Source organism: Mus caroli, chromosome 1 (genome assembly GCF_900094665.2).
Source record: "Mus caroli chromosome 1, CAROLI_EIJ_v1.1, whole genome shotgun sequence".
NCBI classification, from domain to species: domain Eukaryota; kingdom Metazoa; phylum Chordata; class Mammalia; order Rodentia; family Muridae; genus Mus; species Mus caroli.
Genome location: NC_034570.1, coordinates 178,218,494 through 178,238,755, shown reverse-complemented (window position 1 = coordinate 178,238,755; position 20,262 = coordinate 178,218,494). Strand labels below are relative to the sequence as shown.

General features: G+C 40.2%; 1 protein-coding gene across 1 annotated transcript in view; it reads right to left on the bottom strand.

The window, feature by feature from the left end:
• Nucleotides 1–20,262, bottom strand: part of Ush2a (usherin) — a 673,376-nt gene that overhangs the window by 541,191 nt on the left and 111,923 nt on the right. The window contains exons 11-12 of the mRNA XM_021165303.2: nt 9,627–9,822; nt 5,229–5,870 (exon numbers count right to left, since the gene is read on the bottom strand). Coding sequence (XP_021020962.1) covers nt 5,229–5,870; nt 9,627–9,822 — 838 coding nt within the window. The remainder of the gene's footprint in view (nt 1–5,228; nt 5,871–9,626; nt 9,823–20,262) is intronic.

Below are 20,262 nucleotides of genomic sequence, written 5' to 3'. Positions count from 1 at the left end.
CATGCAGTTTTTATCACAATTGCTCTGTAGTACAGCTTTAGGTCAGGCATGGTGATTCCACCAGAGGTTCTTTTATCCTTGAGAAGAGTTTTTGCTATCTTAGGTTTTTTGTTATTCTGGATGAATTTGCAGATCGTTCTTTCTAATTCGTTGAAGAATTGAGCTGGAATTTTGATGGGGATTGCATTGAATCTGTAGACTGCTTATGGCAAGATAGCCATTTTTACTATATTGATCCTGCAAATCCATGACCATGGGAGATCTTTCCATCTTCTGACATTCTTAACAACACAATCACTCTCATTTTAATGCTGCCTACACCTAATCTGTTTTTGCATCAGGTTCTGATTTAAATTTAATTCAACTTTTTAAAAACTGATTCATAACAACATATAGATGGGATCAACTAAATGTATGTGTGTGTGTGTTTTCCGGACATGACAGGACTACTATATTCATGAGTTCACAGCAGTTGTGGTTGCCTATATAGGACCTGCACACGATCAAGTCAGTTGTCACCTAGCATGGCATTGGAAGCAGTTCAAGAACCCTTACCTTGACTGAGGATCTATGACAGCTGGTAACTGAGGATCTATGGACAGCTGGTAACTGAGGATCTATGACAGCTGGTAACTGAGGATCTATAGACAGCTGGTAACTGAGGATCTATGACAGCTGGTAACTGAGTATCTATGACAGCTGGTAACTGAGGATCTATGGACAGCTGGTAACTGAGGATCTATGACAGCTGGTAACTGAGGATCCATGGACAGCTGGTAACTGAGGGTCTATGACAGCTGGTAACTGAGGATCTATGACAGCTGGTATCTGAGGATCTATGACAGCTGGTAACTGAGGATCTATGACAGCTGGTAACTGAGGATCTATGACAGCTGGTAACTGAGGCTCCATGGACAGCTGGTAACTGAGGATCTATGGACAGCTGGTAACTGAGGATCTATGACAGCTGGTAACTGAGGATCCATGGACAGCTGGTAACTGAGGATCTATGACAGCTAGTAACTGAGGATCTATGACAGCTGGTAACTGAGGATCTATGACAGCTGGTAACTGAGGATCTATCACAGCTGGTAACTGAGGATCTATCACAGCTGGTAACGAGGATCTATGACAGCTGGTAACTGAGGATCTATGACAGCTGGTAACTGAGGATCTATTACAGCTGGTAACTGAGGATCCATGGACAGCTGGTAACTGAGAATCTATAGACAGCTGGTAGCTTCCCAAGAAAGGCATATCAGTTCTTTCTAAGGCTGTGGCTCCTGTAGGTCAGTCACATGAAACTGGATGACCCCACAACCAGAAGAGTATAGACAACACAAATTAGAGTCAACGGGTTATTAAATTTAAAAAAAGAGAAAGTCAGGATGTTACAGGAGTAGAGACTTGTGAGTGGAAACAAAATGGAGTCAGGGGAGAGAAAATAGGGAGAATATGAACAAAATATTGCATGGAATCCTCAAAGAATTAATTAAAATATTGATTACAAATTAAAAACAAAGATGCCTTTCTGCCTAGTCCTTTAGAAGTATTTAGGTCATTACATAATCACTACACTCCTCCACAGCATGCCAAACTCCTTGTTTTTATTAGATATTTTCTTCATTTACATTTCAAATGCTATCCTGAAAGTCCCCTATACCCTCCCCCGCCCTGCTCCCTTACGCACCCACTCCCACTTCTTGGCCCTTTTGTTCCCCTGTACTGGGGCATATAAAGTTTGCAAGACCTAGGGGCCTCTCTTCCCAGTGATGGCTGACTAGGCCATCTTCTGCTTCATATGCAGCTAGAGATAAGAGCTCTGGGGTGGGGGGTGGGGGTACTGGTTAGTTCATATTGTTGTTCCACCTGTAGGGTTGCAGACTCCTTCAGCTCCTTGAGTACTTTCTCTAGCTCCCCCACTGGGGACCCTGTGTTTCATCCGATAGAATCCAGTTACCAGTCTTCTCCATCTTCCTACACCTCCCAGTGTCTGTTACCTATCCCCCACCCTATGCTTATATGATCCCAACTTATCACCATCCTGCATAAGGGTGAACTCACAGAGTACCTGCCATTCTGAGCCTGGCTTATTTCTCTTAACACCTCACCTCCAGCTCTATAAAGGTTGTCTCAAGTGACAGTATCCCATTCTCTTTACCATCAGCTGATGGCTAGGTAAAAAAAAAAATGTGGTGTATATACACAAAGGGATGCTTCCCCCCTTACATAGATCCATACAACTTTCATAAAAGAAGTCATAAAAGAAGGTATTTGGAATGAAAGTGTAACATTAACATGCTTTCTTGAACTTGAGCTTCTTTCCAGACTCAAATAATAACCAGCATGTGAAATAAATGTTAGTACATTTTCAAATTTGCCTTATGATTACATATTTATAGAGGCTTGAATGAACTCACCTTTTAAAACACTGATGTTGAATATTTAGAAAATATTTCTGGTTCACTAAATGTATGAGACGATGGGGAGTGAGGCATTCTTTTAAATGAGAGCTTTTGTTGGAAGAAATCAGTCAATCCTACACATGCTGAATACACAGCTCTGTTACAATCTAATTCTAAAAAAGAAATAAATTCATACTTGGTAGCCATCAGTCTCGGTAATTGCTAAACTATCCTGTAATGGCTGGCCATGGAAATACCAAGAAGAATAAACCAAAGCATTAAGAGAGACATAAATTGGAAGCTGGGGAGATGCCACGCAAATATGAAGACCTGAATTCAGTCCAGAAAAACACAAGTTAAAAAGCCATGTGTGGGAGCGTGCACCTGTAATTCCAGTACTAGGGACGCGAGACAGGAATGTCTTTGGAGCTCGTCATCCAGCCCCTTACCCCGCATACACCAACAGTAAACCCAGAACCAGAGTGGCTAAGCTGCCTGAAAATGGTGTTTGAGTTGGAAGGCATCTGCCAAGGTGAGGTTCCTTTTGTTATATGTGGTGGCAAAGGCGCTTTGGGCGCACTCCACGGCAGAGACATCTTGAAGGCAAACAGTCAAAGGATGGAAACAATGGGTCACCCTGGTTAGGATCAAGATGGGAAGATGTGTAAGACCAGAGACGTTCTGTCCAGATGAGGCAGAAGTCCATGATGCACAGAAAAAGAAAAGCCTGTTCTTTCATCTGTTTGGCTATTGCTTATTTTTCTCTGTGCCTGCATTGACACAACACACGGAAACATTCAGAAGACCACAGTCAGGGTTATTAAGACTGCCCAGATGTCTGGATGCTGCATCAGATCTTTATCAAAAGGAAGAGGTTTTGTTTCAAGTTTTATCCAAAACTAGAAAAGCTCTTTAAAATAGGTGACACACACAGTGTATGCACAATTTAGACAGAATGAAACATTCAATTTACCAGAAGATAATTAGCCAAAATATACATCATTGGACCTGTGGGAATCCCTTTAACATTGAAAAACAAGGACACAGAATCTTGGTTATTTACCATGCAGGAGACTCTACCCAGAAAATCAGACACCTTTTTAAAGGTAAAGGTTTTTTAAAGAAAGAACACAAAATTAGTTCAGGAGAGAAAACCTCAACAGACAGCAAATTTGAAAGGTTGCTCAAGGGGAAAAGGCACAGAAGTAGCAGCTGTGTTCAGCTTGTTGACCTGGCTCTCCACAATGCTCTTACTTCCTGGGGACACTGACTCCTTACACCAAGGTAAAACCGATCCCTGGATATGCTGATCACTTGAGGGGTCCTGACATCTCTGGCCATGCAGAATTAGCTCAGGGGTGCACATCCTGTCAGAAGGAACCAAAAAAGAACAGCCTCCCACCGCTTGGAACTGTGAAAGGCAGGTGGCTTGTAAGTCCATCTGCATAACTGAGTATAGAATCATAGGCGTCATCAGGAATACATGGTGGCCAAACATGCACAGAGGGGGAAGAGGGAGCAGGGAAGCCTCTTTGGATGGGGGGCGGGGGGGAAGGAGAATGTGAATGTTGTAGCCTGGGGGCGATGGGGGAAATCTCCTTTTACTACTGCAACGTACTTTCCTAAAGTGGCATTTCCTAGGTTTACCTCTATGGATCAATGGATTTTGAAAACTGGTGGTTATGTAACTACTCACAATCAAATTTTAATGATGATAACTCACCTGGACCTCTCCTGGTGTCTCTTTCCAGTCAGTTCTCTTCCACAAGGTTCAGCTCCTGGCAACCACTGATCTTAGCTTTGTTCTTATCATTTTATATATATATTTTTTCTTTTTTTGTGTCTTTCAAGTTCATGGATTATAAATTAAGTGGCTTTATCCATCTTGGTTTTCTCCCATAGAAGAAGGACCCTATATTTGCATCATACATACTCCCTTCCCCGTCTTCTTCCATTTCATGTTGTCTCCAAGCCCCTTTTGAATTCATAATCTCTCTCTCTGCTGGCAAGATATCCCCAGTAGAGAAATCAGGGAACTTATATATTGGGAATAACCAACAGTTATCTCCCTGGACTTAAGGTCAGCTCAGTAGGAAACAACTTCTATCTGCATCTGTAAACCTAACCACGGACCCATGGCTACAGTGACATAGACCCCAGAGAAAAACCAACTCCTGCAATTTTCCTAAATCAATATAGCTTATTTTATATACTTAAAATATGATCAAATTATTATAAAGTATTACTTTAATTAATATTATTTTTAAAAGCAAGGTCTTTACTCCCACTAGGAAACAGTCGACAAAACAGACTTCTATACAGTGAGATCAGACTACCATCAACTTACTTATGTGGTAGTATTTACAAATAATCCTAGATGGATCCTTATGATACCAGAGTGCACATCCCTTTATGTAATAATATTTTTACCAGTCACCTCATTTAGATATTTGATCCATCGTCTAGATACTTGATATTGTACAGATGACTAAGTCAAATCCTTTTCTTCTTCTTTTTTTTTTTTTTAGAAAACAAAACATTCATCCCTTTTCTCAGTTAAATATCTTTTAACTGATTAAAATTGTACCCATTTCAAGAGAAGGAATTATAGCATGCCTCTATCAGGAAGCATGTTAGATTCCTCTAAAGTGGTCCCTTTCCCCACAAACAGGAAACACATGGACCAGACAGTCTCAAGCAGGTCAAATAGCTCGGTTTGGATGGTATAAACTAAGCAATGGTGTTGAACATACAGTCTTCAAAAGCTGAAACCAGAAATGGGGATCATCTGCGGTCCCCGAACGGATAAGGAGCCCCTCTTACCTGGCTGACACTGCTCACACCTTCTTCCTTGTCGATGAGGTAGACATAGACACTGGCCACTGATGGGGTCACAAGTGCTTCCAGGTAATGTCCCCAACGAGTCACAGTCGCACGCCTGACAACCTTGAGGATTGCCCATCGTCAAATTGAACCTGTGAGGCTTGCACTGGTGGCAACGCAGACCAGTTACCCCTAGTTTGCAAGGACACTGCCCTGTTGACTTGTCACACCTTAGAGAGCCATTTACCGTCCCTGTCTTCTCGCAGTTACAAGGCAAACAGAGGTGGGAATCATTCTGATGTAGGTTGAAGTAGCCTGCCTTACACTGACTACATTGTCTCCCTCCAACATTGGGCTTACAAACGCACTGCCCTGTCTCAGCGTCACAGACGGTCCCAGCCTGGGACCCAGCCTTGCTGCAGTCACAGACCTCACAAGCACTCCAGGGCAACCCATAAAAGTTTTCTCTGCAGGAGTCACACTTAAGTCCTTTGGCTTCCTTCTTGCATGCACACTGCCCAGAAAGCGGATCGCAGAGTTGGTTCATTGAGCCGTGGAGGTTACATTGGCAAGGCTCACATCCATCACCATTAAAACTCTGGAGGAATTTAAATCCGAAATTGCAGCGATTGCATCTAAGCCCTGGAAACAAAACACAATGGAAGGGGTAAAGGAAGGAAGTAAGGAAGTACAACATCACTGAAGGATTGTTTGAAGATTAAACATTGAACACAGATCCGAACTTCCAAGAGGACCCCTCCAGGATGGCCATATATGCAAAATGTAATGGCAATGCTAATTTAGCTCTACCAAGTGAGTGGTAAGCAGGGTGCTTTGTGGAATTTAATTACTAACCAATGCAACATAGAATGTGGAATACACATATCACTTCTATGCATGCATGGGGGAACTTTTACCCACTTTCACAAACATCAAAACTGTTATGGAAGAATTTAAAAAAATGCACATGACCACTCAAGTAACTTTTCTAAAAGTCAAAATTGCCTGAAGAGAGCTAATAAGATTTTTTTGTAGGAGGATAAGCAGAGTACAAAATACCAGCTAGATGGAGTAAGCAGGATCCAATTCTCTATCATTGTAGCTAGAGTCTCCATGGAAAAAACTGTTTTAAATCATACACACAAAAACTGGCAAAAGAATAAATGTTAATATTCTTTACTGCAAATATGTTAAAGCATGTGGACATCGGATGTGCCAATTAGCCTCAAGCAGTCACGAATCATCCTCATGCCAAAGTGCCAGGTTGTATCCTGTAAATATATCAAATTTGTATTTGTTTACTATACCTTTAAAAACTAAAACATTGGTCTGATAACTGCCTTTGTGATAGCAATAGGCACATTTACATTCAGCTGTTAAAAATTAAATAATTCACATAAATATAACTTATCCAGAGTAATTTTTATTTTAATCCTTTGCAGGGTCCTATATTTTATCATTTTCAATTAATATAAATTATGCTTGCCTTGGCTCATAAAGCAATCTCAGTGCTTGTCAAACCATGTGATCCAAACACACCTGTTCAAGTGCAGAGTGAACGCAGAGCCTTATGTTACTCCTCTTCAGAGGAGCATATACATGCATCTTCAGAGGAGCAAGTACATGCATCTTCAGAGGAGCACGTACATGCATCTTACAAATAGAGAAGGATGTTTTGTCACCGAAACTTAAACCTCTGACAACTCACGTTAGTCTCAAAAAAGGACGCAGCCTTGGAAAGGGATTTAAGAGAATGCAATCATGTGGTGTGTAGGCGCCCAAGCCCTTCCTTTACTCTACACATACTTCATATGTTCCTGAATGTAAATTCCTGCTCTCATTGCATTGAATCAATTGAGACATTTATTTCAAACTATAATTGTATAATTGTAATAAAAAATTAGTCCTAAAACAAGACTCAAATATACACACGGGCACTGGATATGGAGAAAAGTAGCCCTAAGCTGGAAGAAAATGCATAATATGTATGTATATGGACAAAAATTCATTCAAACTCCTGCAGAAGGCAAGTTCTTTAACAATGATGAATGGCTCACCTAAGGCATATCATTTAATTTCAATAAGGAAAATAAAAAAGGACCGCGATTGCTGCAAATTTTAAAAATAACTGTATTGTTAACAAGAATTATGACTCATTTTGAACTATTAAAATCGGTCTACATGGATTCATATCAGATCAGTTTTAAAAATATGCACAGCGCTTATTTGAATATGCCATACATATTCCTGACAGGTAATCTATTCCTAACGATACTCGCAGAGGCCTACAGGGCATCACACTTGGAGCTAACAAGTGTGGGCGCGTGAGCACACTTGGCATTTAACTCACAGGCTTCCCTTTTTATTCCAGATGAATGACCTACTTTAATAAAATTATTGGTGGTAATGTATTTTACCGGTGATAGAATCATTAGTAAGATTTAACAGTTTTGTTAACTCAAACAGTTTGCCTTCTGAAGCGCACACAACACACCCTTGTATTTTCAGGGAGTTTGTTTCTTCCTATTAGGGAGGTAATCTTCAGCGAGGACGGTTGCTAATCCTATTAGGAAAATATATATTCACGTCAAGTGCGCGATTTTATTAAAAGTATTTCACTCGCGGAGATTTGCTCTGGAAATCATCATTTACGGTATTGTTAAACGGAGGATTTAATCTTCACAAATTACATATTTATATTTTCCTGCAGAACACTGTTTGTAGCACGAGTAAAGGGCAATAGTAAATGGAGACGATTTCCATGAATTATAAGTAATTAAAATTTCCTTTTCAAGCTGGAGGATCAAACTACCACAGGATGCATGTCACAGAAATAGAGAAGCCGCCACTCCATTGTGTACAAAGACATGGGCTAACTTGTATTTCCATATCTTGAATTTAAAACATGTCTCACACCTAAGAACAAAGAAAGCCACACTGAAGGAATTGACATGTCACTTCTCACACGTACAGAGTCAAGCTGCCCTCCACAAGTCAGCTAGACTTTGTTTTTATAAGTTAGTGTTTGTGTGCTTGCCAAAAATAAAGGCAGGAGTAATATTGTCCACTTTTATGTAATCTTTCCTTAAACCAGAGGGGCTCTGGGCAATGTCATTAGGCCTGTCCATCATCTTTAAATTAATTAAAATGTTTGTCTACCAGAGATGTGGAGTTTTGTATATATATGTGTGAACAAAACAGATTGGATTATATCACACAAAAATACATCATTCAGAATTACATGCAAATACATACAAATATATGTATATGTATGCGTGTGTGTGTGTGTGTGTGTGTGTGTGTGTGTGTGTTCCTGTGCAGTGTAAATATCACTGGTAGGTATTTTTATTATTTTGAAGTTCAGGTCTCAGTAAAACGACACAGGATTTGGTGTCTTGGGTGACAATAGAAAGGTTTGTTTATTTGTTTATTTGTTTGTTTAAATTTCACGCAGGAGCCAGAACATCGGATGTACTTCATCAGGAGCCAGTATGCACAGTTAGAACACAGGGTGCACTTCACGCAGGAGGCAGGGCATGCTCAGTTAGAACACAGGGTGCACTTCATCAGCAAACTTTCCCCTCATAATATTCTCATACATCAAAATTTCAAAGTGCATTATGTACGTGGTGCATTTTGGGCACTTGATAAATTTTGTCCTTCTGTGGCGGTGGTTCCCCTCAAAAGTGCTGGATGTAATAAATTGCTATAATCAAATCTAATTTCTGAAAAATACCTGTGGGAGTAACAAACAAAAAAGCATGTCTTGTATAAAAAAATGATAAATAACATTGAAGCCCGCTGTTTATTATAATCAGCTTGGTACAGAATTACAAAATTAAAATTATGTGACCCTTTATAAGTAACTCTAGCAATAAACATGATGTGTGGAATTATGTTGACTTGCTTTGCATTTCATAGGAACAGTTCAAAGAAATATAATAGAAAAAAATGGAAAGATTTATCACAAAGTACCCTTTAGCACAGAATGTCTTGGAAAAAAATTCCATTTATTTTGGTCTATTAAAACTAGCAGGAAAATGATTTGCTTAGAACTTATTAAGTGTAAAACATTTTGAAAAAGTGCTAATTTTCTAAAAGAAACATCTATGTAGCAGGCAAATTATATTTTTCTATGACTTATTAGTTATGTTTCTGAACCTAAAGCATCTACTGGCTAAGGGAACTTCTAAAGGGTTGATTAAACTAAGCTTCAAACTATAGCTTGATAGAATTAGTAATTTAGTCATTTTTTTAGACAGTTAATTTCATCTGAACTGTGTTGCCCAGCCTTGAGCAAGGAAATCGGTTTTACCCTTCAGTTAAGAAATCAAATAGAGGCTTTACCCCCACAGATGGGAATAGAGATGTGACTATAAACCTGTGCATCATACATACCAATAACGTTCGCTTTGCAAGAGCACTGGCCTGAATTTTGGTGACAGGTAATGTCTCCATCCACAGTCCCAGAGGGATTACAGTTACAGGGACGGCAGCCGTCAGGATCTAGCGCCTGCAGGTCATAGAATCCATCCTGGCACTGAAGGCACTGTCTGCCAGACACACGTCTCTTACAATCACATTGGCCTCCAATCTACAGGAGATACAACATTTTGTAGAATGATGAACATATCTATTTTTAGATAATTTGCTCATTAGATACAAGACAGGGAAGGAAGGAGGAAAAAAATGTTAAACAGACAAGAAGGTGGTCAGGTTGTGCCCCTCATGGCAGAAAACATGGGAAGATTCAGCGGGGAGAAAATTTAGAAGTGAATGAAAATAGACCCATGGAAGTCAGTTGTATATGACTAAAGGGGAAACGGGGAATTAAGCATTTAAGCACTATATAAAGAAATCAGAATATAGACATGTAAGTCCTGAAAATAGAAAAGAGACAGCAGCTAATTTAATCTTCACAACCCCAGCTCTCTGCTTCACCCCTTCCACTTACTATCTAGTTGGTCCAAATCTGTTTTGAGCATGTAGATGTTTAAATTAAGAAACAAGTCTCCCAATGATGAGACAGTCCCATTAAGTGTGACTGTTATCAAAGCCCTTTGCAGATAACAGCACAACACTGGAGTCTGATCCTGATGTGTATCCTCTTTGAGGAATACTTCAGTGTTTTCTCACTTACGTGTGGTATCATTTCACAGTAAGTACATTATAGACAGCTAATATTATTTTAGTTACATACATGGGTTCTGATGTCTGAGAAAGGGCTTTCAGAATACAGATTTCAAAGAATAATTTTTGCCTCATCTTTCCTTGTCTGAGAAACGAGGTCTTATTAGAATCATTTATTTCAGGATAAAAAAAAAGACAACTGTTGTGCAAATAACTAAGTTGTAAGAAATAAAGGTTGGCAGGCTGTTTGCCAGTCACCAGGTATCTGAGTGCCACCTAGGTCACACAATGGTATAGACAATTGTAGGAGGTCATTGAGGTTCATCCAGGCAGTTAGATCCAGCTCTGAGGTAAACTATAGATTCATACATTTGAATGTCTTTTCCTAAGATTTATTTTGTTTTTAATTATGTATACATTTGCATACATGTCTATTGATATGTCCATCTGAGTGAAGATTCACACAGAGGCAGGACCCACTGAATTTACCTGCTTCTGGAGTCCTAGGAAGCTGTGAGTTATCTAGTGCAGGTCCTGGTAACTGAACCTGGGTACCCTGAAAGAGTAGTGAGCATTCTTAACTAGTAGTGAGCCATCTCTCAGTATGGTTCATCTTTTTGAACGTTTTAATTAATTAATCTGTTCACTTTGCATCCTGATTGCAGCCCCCTCCCAGTCCCACCCTCACAGCCTCTCTCCAACTTCCTCTCTCCTTGTCCTCAGAGATGGGGAGCCCCCCCCCCCAATGCTATGTGCAGCTTGGTCTTCATGTAGGTTCCCTTTATATTTTGTTGAAGCAGGGTCTTGTTAGATGGTCCATATTGCTTACAGAGCCACTCAAAGGGGTGAGACTGCAGGACTGGTACCCTCATTCCTGGCTTCTGATTGGCATTTTGACTTTTTTGTTGTTTCTGGGTTATCTAGAAGTGGGTCAGTTTCTAAATATTTAGTGATGTTTCTGAATATCTTTCTGGTTGATATTTTAACTGATTAGTTATCATGCTTTATATGATTCAAATCATGTCCAGTTTTCTGTGGTGTGGTTTATGGCCCAGATTGAGTCTATTTTGGTAGATGTTTTTGGTAGACTTCAACATCACAAGCAAAGCTCGGCTGCTGTTGGACTGAGTGCTCGGTCCGTGTCAATTGGGTCAACTCAGCTGATAGTGTTGCTGTAATCTATATCCTTACCGATTTTCTGTCCATTTGTTTTTCCTGGTTATTGAAAGACATGGGTATTGATATTTCTTTGCACGAAGTTGGGGATTTTTCTATTTTTCCATTCACTTCTATTGAAGTTTGCTTTCTATAAATAGTTATTTTGTTTGGCACACACATGTTAAGAATTAGTTGAGCTTATCATTATAGTGAAAATTACTCCCTTTGCAATTTATAATTGTTTTTAATATCCTCCATAAAATGGTTGCCGTAAAATCTGTTTCCTGGTCTTAACAGAGTGGCTACAGCGTTGCTACAATTCTTGTTGGCAAGCTCTGGTTTTCCATTGGTTCTGTTCAGCCTATGCATTTCTTCCTTTTGAAATGTGTTTCCAATATGGCACACATGCTCAGTTTGTGAGGTCGGGCGCATGCTCAGTTTGTGAGGTCGGGCGCATGCTCAGTTTGTGAGGTCTCATTTTCACATGCCCTTCCAACCGCTCACTTGTAAAAGGAGTATGAGGATGTCAAACTTTGACAAGGTTGTTGCTATGGCCTCAATCTCACCACCACCATCTTCCCATTCGCTAATATACCTGGACTTCCTTTTCTGTTCCTTCCTAATTTGTATCATGGCAATTTATTGACTCCATTTTATGTCCAAAATGCCTTGTAAACACGTTTCATTTTATGATTTGGACCATTCTCTTGTATCTATTTACGCAGTCTACCTAGGAGGAAATCTTAGCTCCTCTGTGGTTTTAGACCCTCGTAGTCCTTCCCTTCTGCCCCTTTACAAGTGCAATGTATTTTTCACACTGCAAACCTTTAAGGTGATGTTGATTTTGTTGAAACTCCCCATTTCCCCTTAGAGAGAGTTAAATGATCAGGAAAGGCACATTTGGAACTGTCGTTTTGGAACACCTTCTTTCTCTGTATAGATCCATGGAACCTGCAGTATTTCACTTCCTCTGAAGTACTTTCACCAGACATCCTGTATGGCGCAGTTCTTCCTGCAGTGAACTGTAACTCATACACTGTACAACTGAAGTCCATCCTCCCCTCAGATAGACACTGTGATGGACAGGGGATTAATCTGTGCCATCTCTTTATGTGTTTTCCTGTTGCTCTGTTTCCTTCTCACTTGTGTAACCTGTCAGGACACTGCCATCATCGGATGGTTGTTATGTATGGAATGTGTATTTTTCCTCTGATGCTTTAATATTTTGCTTTGATCTCTACAGGAAACAAGAGTTCTGAGGCATTTGATGATTATATACCTGTTGGTTGTTTTCTTTCTATTTCTCCCCTGTGTTTTATTGAACTTCTTGGCTCTGTGACTTTATGGTTTTATATACAATTTTAGAAATTTCTATTATTTCTTCATATATTTTTGTCTGTCCCAGACCCTTCCTCTCCTCCAGGGAATTCAGTTTCACATGAAGTCTTGTGACGTTGTGTGATGGCTCACTGACACCACCTTCACTCTTCTCAGTCATCCTTATCTTTATGTCACATTTATATTGCTGTTGTGTTGTGTCTTAATATTTTATTGAATGGTCAATCTACCATCAATTCTACTCAGTTTTTCATTTCACATGTGGTAGTGTTTTTTATGTAAAGTTTCATTTTTTTTTAACCTACTACATCCCCATATACCTTTAAAAGCATCCAGAATAGAGTTCTGATGTTTGTAATATATTGTTGTAATATATTTACCTGACATTAGTACATGTTCTTAGCTTGTGAAACAGTTGAAACTGGTGGGTTTCAATCATCATGGAATACATTGGGTTGTTCTATTTTGTGCCTGCCTGAAAATTTCTCAGCTTGCCATGGCTGCTTAGTGTTCTTACTCATAACCCTCCTCAATGGGATGGCATCTCCTAGCTCTTTACACATAAGATGATCAGCAAGCATGTGAAAACACATGGAGCATTCTCTGTGGACCTCTACTATGACTTCTCTGAGTACATGGCTTCTTTCTGAAACACTAACAATGTCGGTTTCCCTACCCTTAGCTGCTTTCCCATAGCTTGGTAAAGGAAGCCATCTGGGTAAACTGTAGAATTAAGGGGCATTTTCTTTACTCTCTGATGCTTGGGGTCTTGTATGCAATTAATACAACTTGTCTACATTTTGATGTCTTCAGGTGGGAAGACAAACTCACTTTCTGTTTGGTTTAAACTAGAAGAGAAGTTTGAATGAAGCATTGTAAACTAACACTTATTGATCATACGGTGGGAAGGAAAGGGAAACACTGAAATCTAGTTTAAAAGAAGAAGAGATGGAAAATTCAGAAGGAATTTATTAGCAGCATTTAGCATATCATGGAGGGAGTTCTATTGGGAAACATTTATTCAGATATTTTACATAAGCTTCAGGCTTTGAACCCAAATAAGAGAGAGAGAGAGAGTGCGAGAGAGACTCCTAGGAAGCTTGGCAGTTGTACCTCTGTTTCTAACTATAAGGACTCTGGATAGCATAAATCAAGGTCTCACACTATCTCTCAACTGCTCAAGAATTCAATTTTGAAGGCATCTAAACTAGAATCCTAAATCTTCAACTATCCCATCAGTGCAACACTTTCTGGAAGGGAAATTCTGGACAGTAGCAGAATTTGCATAATAACTAAACTAAGAGGAGCACAGAGGACCCTGGGGTGTCCAAAAGTCCTGAGAGTCTGCAGAGAATGTGTACTGGCTCCATTAGAGATTAACAAATTATCATAAAATTTGCCCATGAGGAGTTTAAAAGGACTAAAATAATCATAGTTATTTCTTCTCGAGGAAATATAGACAGTAAGTTTTGGGCATTGTTTGAAGAGTACATAAGAGTATTTGTGTGAAAAACTTAAAGGTTTTCAATTGTGCTGGCCTATGTCTATAATTTCAATATCTGGGAGGTTGAGACAAGGGACACCTGCACCTCTTGCCTTAGAACTGCATGTAATGATCTCCTTCAGGTCCTACCATGTACAACCCATGCAACAAGACCTGTGCTAGCTGCATGTGTAAAATAAGAACACTTCTCCTTAAAGACATGTTACCAAAGCTCAAACATTGTCTGGTTTTTTCTATAGTACTTAGTTTGGTAAATAAACCCAATAATACATATTATACATAGAGCTTACTTTTGCCTCCTTCTCATGGCCCATTACAATAGGGGCAATGCAACCACAAGTGTGGTTGTTGTTGGACCATTTTGGAGAATACTCTCATCCTTCCTGAGTGTATGTGTGTTATGTACCCATTAACCACTTGAGACAGAAGGTTCTAATTTAACCTGCAATAAGCTGATGGCTATCAAACACTAGCAATTCTCCTGTTTCCCCAAATACACACATATGCATAAACACAGCACACATACACACACACACACACACACACACACACACACTACTAGGTTAAAGGCTTATTTGTATCCATGTTTAATTTGTAGTTATGTCCTGAAGATCTGAACTCGAACTCAGGTCCTCAAGCTTGTGCACCACTGAGCCTTCTCCTCAGTCTCTAGTATTCCTTTTGCATAAGAAGCTACGATTCAGGAAGACAGTGGGGTTGGTGGAAAGTTAGTCAGAAAGCATCCTTCACATCCAAAGCCATGCTCATTGCCACTGCTCTCAATTTCCCCAGAATGCTAAGCTGCAAGTTCAGCAGCAACAGAAAAGGCGTTAGGCCCCTGGAAGGGTAACAGCATGGTTTGCACCTGTCAGGAGCTGAGAGCACACTGGCAGAGTAAGTCAAATGCTACAGCTGTGAGCTCACACATTCCCCAACAGCACTGCAATGGTTTCACCATACTGCTCGGTGATCACAAGCAGGGTCTCTCCAACTTTGGACAAGAGAGCCCACTTCAGGTGTACAGACCATGTGGCGAAAGTGGCTATACTGCTGTGTGACAACTGTCACGAATTTGGCAGGGATAATAATGACAGCATAAAAAAGTAGTGAAATTTTGTAAAATAAAACTAAAACAAAAGCCCTACTTTTGTTATCTTTGTCCACTCTCCTCCAGATTCCCAGATAAAAATTTTCATATAGTAAATTCAGGGCACTGAATAAGTCAATACACAGATTCTAATGTAGGTGTGCTAAAAATTGGTATGGTTTTGCTTAAATATAGCAGGAAGCATGATTTTTTAGGATGATAAGCGAACACAGCGTTTCCCAGGATTTCTGTCATTGTAAGTAAAATGAAACAAAAATTATGTCTTCATAAATATGCATTTGGCTGGTGGGAGAGGAAACTTAATGTTCTGCAGATGACATCTTCCCCCAGAACTCACTAAAAGCCAATGAGGTAATGGAGGTGCTGCCAAACATAGAATCACTAAAGCAAACTCAAAATCTGAAAATTGGGAAATTAAATAGAAGCTGGGGGTTTTGTCTGAGCAAGCAAAGTACAAATGCTGGCAAGAAGAAAAGGAACTGTTTAATCAATGAGTACATTCTTCAAAATATTATCTTCTCATGTGAAAAATATGGGCGGCGTTGCTTGGAGAAATCTTTGTCTTTTGGTGAAAGCAATATGTTCAATTTGTCAATTAATATGCAGTAGTTTAGTCTGTACACTGTGATCATACAAGGTCATACTATGTTAAGGGGCTCTCCCACTTGGAAAGATACTTTCCCCTCTAGGACTGTTAACAGCACCCAGAAACTGTGCACAGAATGATATCAGTGGGCTTGTTTCTCGTGTGTGTGTGTGTGCGTGAGAGAGAGAGAGAGAGAGAGAGAGAGAGAGAGAGAGCGCTTATATACATCTGTGGGGGGTTCACTGTAGGAACCTTAGAGGAGAATGCTAGGTGTTCTATCAGGCAACCACATTCCCTTGTATTATAGTTTGAATGAAAGTGTCCCCATGGGTTCATATATTTGAATGCTGTCATCTCAGATAGTGGACAATTTAGGAAGCACTAGGAGGTGTGGCCTTGTGAAGGAGGTCTGCCACTGGGAGTGGGTTTTGAGGTTTCAAAAGCCCATGCCATCTGATTTTGAAATAGTCAAGTAACTTTCATTCCCAAGGTACATGCCAACCAGCCATGGTGCATTCGTATAGTTTACATTACAGGAGTCATGTCAATAATTGTTGAATAGGAATTTTATGAATGTGTTCACGTGGAATATTCATATGGAATTTTCTGCTAGTGCTTTAAGAGGCTCTGGGATTGAAGTTCTGGAGTCCTTACAAAGTGATCTGAGGAGCTTGTGTTCCTCCTCAGAATTCTAAACACATCTATAAGAACAATTTGACAATTCACCGTGGTCTACTGCTGCATGACATGGCAACTATACCAGGAAAGCCAAGATGGCCTGCAATTTCCCTCACCTAAGGACCTTTCCATACACAAACAAATAGATGTATACCAGACAGAGCTTACAAGGTCCAAGGAGAAGCAAGGTAGAGGACATACAACTAGACAGAAAGTCAGGCAGAGATCAAAAGAGCAATAGAAACCCAAACCAAGCTTACACAGGAAGACAAGAAAGAAGACAGAAAAGGAGAAAGCCTGACAATAACCACTCCTAAGTCCCATGATTTTTAAGGAATCCACAGTAGGACCGAGCTTTAGACACATAGCCTTTGGAAGACATACTTGAGTTATATCCAAACCAGTTTTCAGATTTCCCCAAATTCCAGCATTCAATCACTATGAAAAATAGCAATACCCGCTCCCCAAAAGTAAACCCATTAATAATGTTCATATCAAACCCAAGAGACTAGCCATCTGAAGGAACACCTAGGGAAAAGTGTGTCAAGAGAAACCACGAGAAGTCACAAGACCCGTGGAGTGTCAGTAGCCATAGGGGAGGAACCTTCACTCTTATTAGAAGTGGGAACTTGAAACTTGAAGTGTCAGTTTGAGAATGGGGAATGGAAAGCAGATGGCTTTGCTGGGCCAAGATAAAGCAAATGGAGGGGTTTTATAGTGAGAGACGAGGAAAGCAGAGAAGTCAGGCTTCAGTGTGCTTTTAAAACTGCCTGGACAGGGTACTTGTTATCAACAGGCCCTACATCAAGGAGAAACCTCTTTTGGGTGTAGATAGGCAGGATAGGCAGTTGAAAAAAATTACTATGGAAGGCTGGAGTTTTCTTTGAAAGTGACAAAACTAAAAACAATTAGTTCATTTTAAAATGAGCACAGTTACTCATAAAAAGTTAGAATTTAATAGTTCTGGGTGACTTCTTCATTCATTTTATATATGACTCCACTAACAGAGTACCTGGGACAAACTTACCCCGTACTCCAAATAAAGTGAATTATTTAAAATCAGTCATTGTATCACATCACTATAATTAAATTTGGAGAATACTCTCAAATACTATGGGGATCATAACTATTTCTGTGTGTGTGTACATGTGCATGCGTGTGTCTCTATGTGTGTGTTAGATTTATGGTAGTGCCTTGTGCAGCCCAGTCTGGCCCCACCTCCCAATTGCTGGGATTATAAACGTTGGACCACAACACCCAATCTAAAAGCTACGATTTCTACTCAGTGTTGTTAAGGAATTAGCTATGACTCCTAGGATGCCCTTTAGAAAATATTTATACAATTCGTTTAGGCTAAAATGGCTGTTGTATGTCCCTGGTTATGAAAATAATTTTCAAACATATGTGGCATTTTTAAATGGGAGGAAAAAATGAACCTATGGAACTATATCCAGCTTTCGTTACAAGTGTGGTCCTTTAATTCTACACAACTAAAAGTTCAGAGCTGCAAACTTAAAATGTGGAGCTCAGGAGTCTTCATTCTAAAATCTCCGTGGCTGAGCCATGTGAACAGGGTCCTTTGGCATTCGTTCTGTCAACCACTGCATACTTCTTTAGCTACTGATGTATGTCTGTTAATCCCAGGACTCAGAACTTATTAGCTGTACACCCCTAACTGTTAGGTTCACTACTGATCTTCATGGAAACACAGACTGTCTAAGCTAGACCAGCACTGGAGTAAGAATCTAAATTTAAATACTGGCAGACACGGATGATTTTTTTTTTAATTATGGAGACTGGAGAGATGGCTCAGGTAGCTAAGAGCTTCTTATGCTCTTGATGTTTGGTCTGTAGAAATCATATAGAAATCTGGATGGAATGATACACACTTAAAGTCTTAGCACAAGTAACACGCAGGTAGATACCTGGGCTGAATGGCTCATTAGCTCAGCTTAACTGATAAGTTCCAGACTAGAGAGAGACCCTGTTTCTAAAATATAAAACAGTGATGGAGGTTGACAAGTGTCATCTACTGAGGACCTCTGACCTCAGTCCTACTGGTGTAGACATACACATGGACACATGTGAGCAGGAAAAAACACATGCAAATATAGTCCTGTACACACACACACACACACACACACACACACACACACACACACAGAGAGAGAGAGAGAGAGAGAGAGAGAATTTATAAAACACCCTGACATTCTCCTGATGTTTATAAGAAAAATGTCTCTCTACCCATCTACAGTGTTTCCACCTGCCAGGAGTTGGTGTGGTCCTGTATATGCTGTTTATCTTAGATGTGACCACGTATTCCCAGAGTAGAGATAGTGACTTCTTTCCTTAAGTTCCTGGCATTTGTACAACAAGACACCTGCTTAAGGTACTCATTTGATTTCAAAATAAATACAGGTATGCAGTTTCTGCTACATACAGATGTCATGGGAAAACACCAGTTAAGAACATACATCATAACACTTGTTTCCACTCAAGTATTTTGTGTCCGTGCTGTTGTCTTGTTCAGCTGTTGAGAATACTCATTTGAGAAAAGAAGAATCCAGACGATGTGAGACAGGCATGCCTTCTCTTATCCTGTCTACAGTGTCTGGTATTTGTCAGCCTGGTGTGGTGTGACAGTGCCCACTCTTCCAAAACCGCATTTCTGAGAAAGTGCTTGCCTCTGAACTTCCAGACTTCCCATGGCAACCTCTAAGGAGTGTGTGAGAGATAAAAGTCTTGTCTGGTCACAGGGAGCCGTGGTGGATGGTGACATTGTTCATCCTTTTGAGTGTCCAAGACAGAAAGAGCCCTAGAGAGTCCCACACAATGCTGTTCCCAGCAGTGCTGATCCACTGAGTGGCTTTAAGAGGAAACAGTGTAATCGTGGTCTTTGCCTCTCAAGGGCTCCCTTTCAGATCACATCATCTTGGGCTCTTTTCTCCTACAGGTTTAAATCTATTTCACTTAGCTTTCAAACTATTACTTGGACATTTTGGTGCACACAAAATATCTCACTGTGTTAACCAGAGCAAATTCCATCTAGATTTTACAGTTGTAGAATATGTACTTAGAATTTGTTGAAAAATAATATAGTCATTATTAACGAAATAGTGTTTATGGCATAAAATGTAAGATGTTATTGTAACTGGGGGTGTCAATATCATTAGGCTGCTTCATGCTGATTAGGGGTGTCAACTTTCTTGTGATAATTTAAATCTTCATTGTCTAGATATTTCCAACCAGCAACAGGAGGAACAATCCAGCAGCAGGAGGAGCAGCAGCAGGAGGAAGAGGAGCAGCAGAAGGAGGAGCAACAGGAGAAGCAGCAGGAGGAGGAAGAGCAGAAGGAGCAGCAGCAGCAGGGGGAGCAGCTGCAGGAGGAAGAGGAGCAGCAGAAGGAGAAGCAACAGCGGTTGGTTGGGGGAGCAGCAGTAGCAAGGGGAGCAGCAACAGCAGGGGGAGCAGCAGCAGCAGGGGGAGCAGCAGCAGCAGGGGGAGCAGCAGCAGCAGGGGGAGCAGCAGCAGC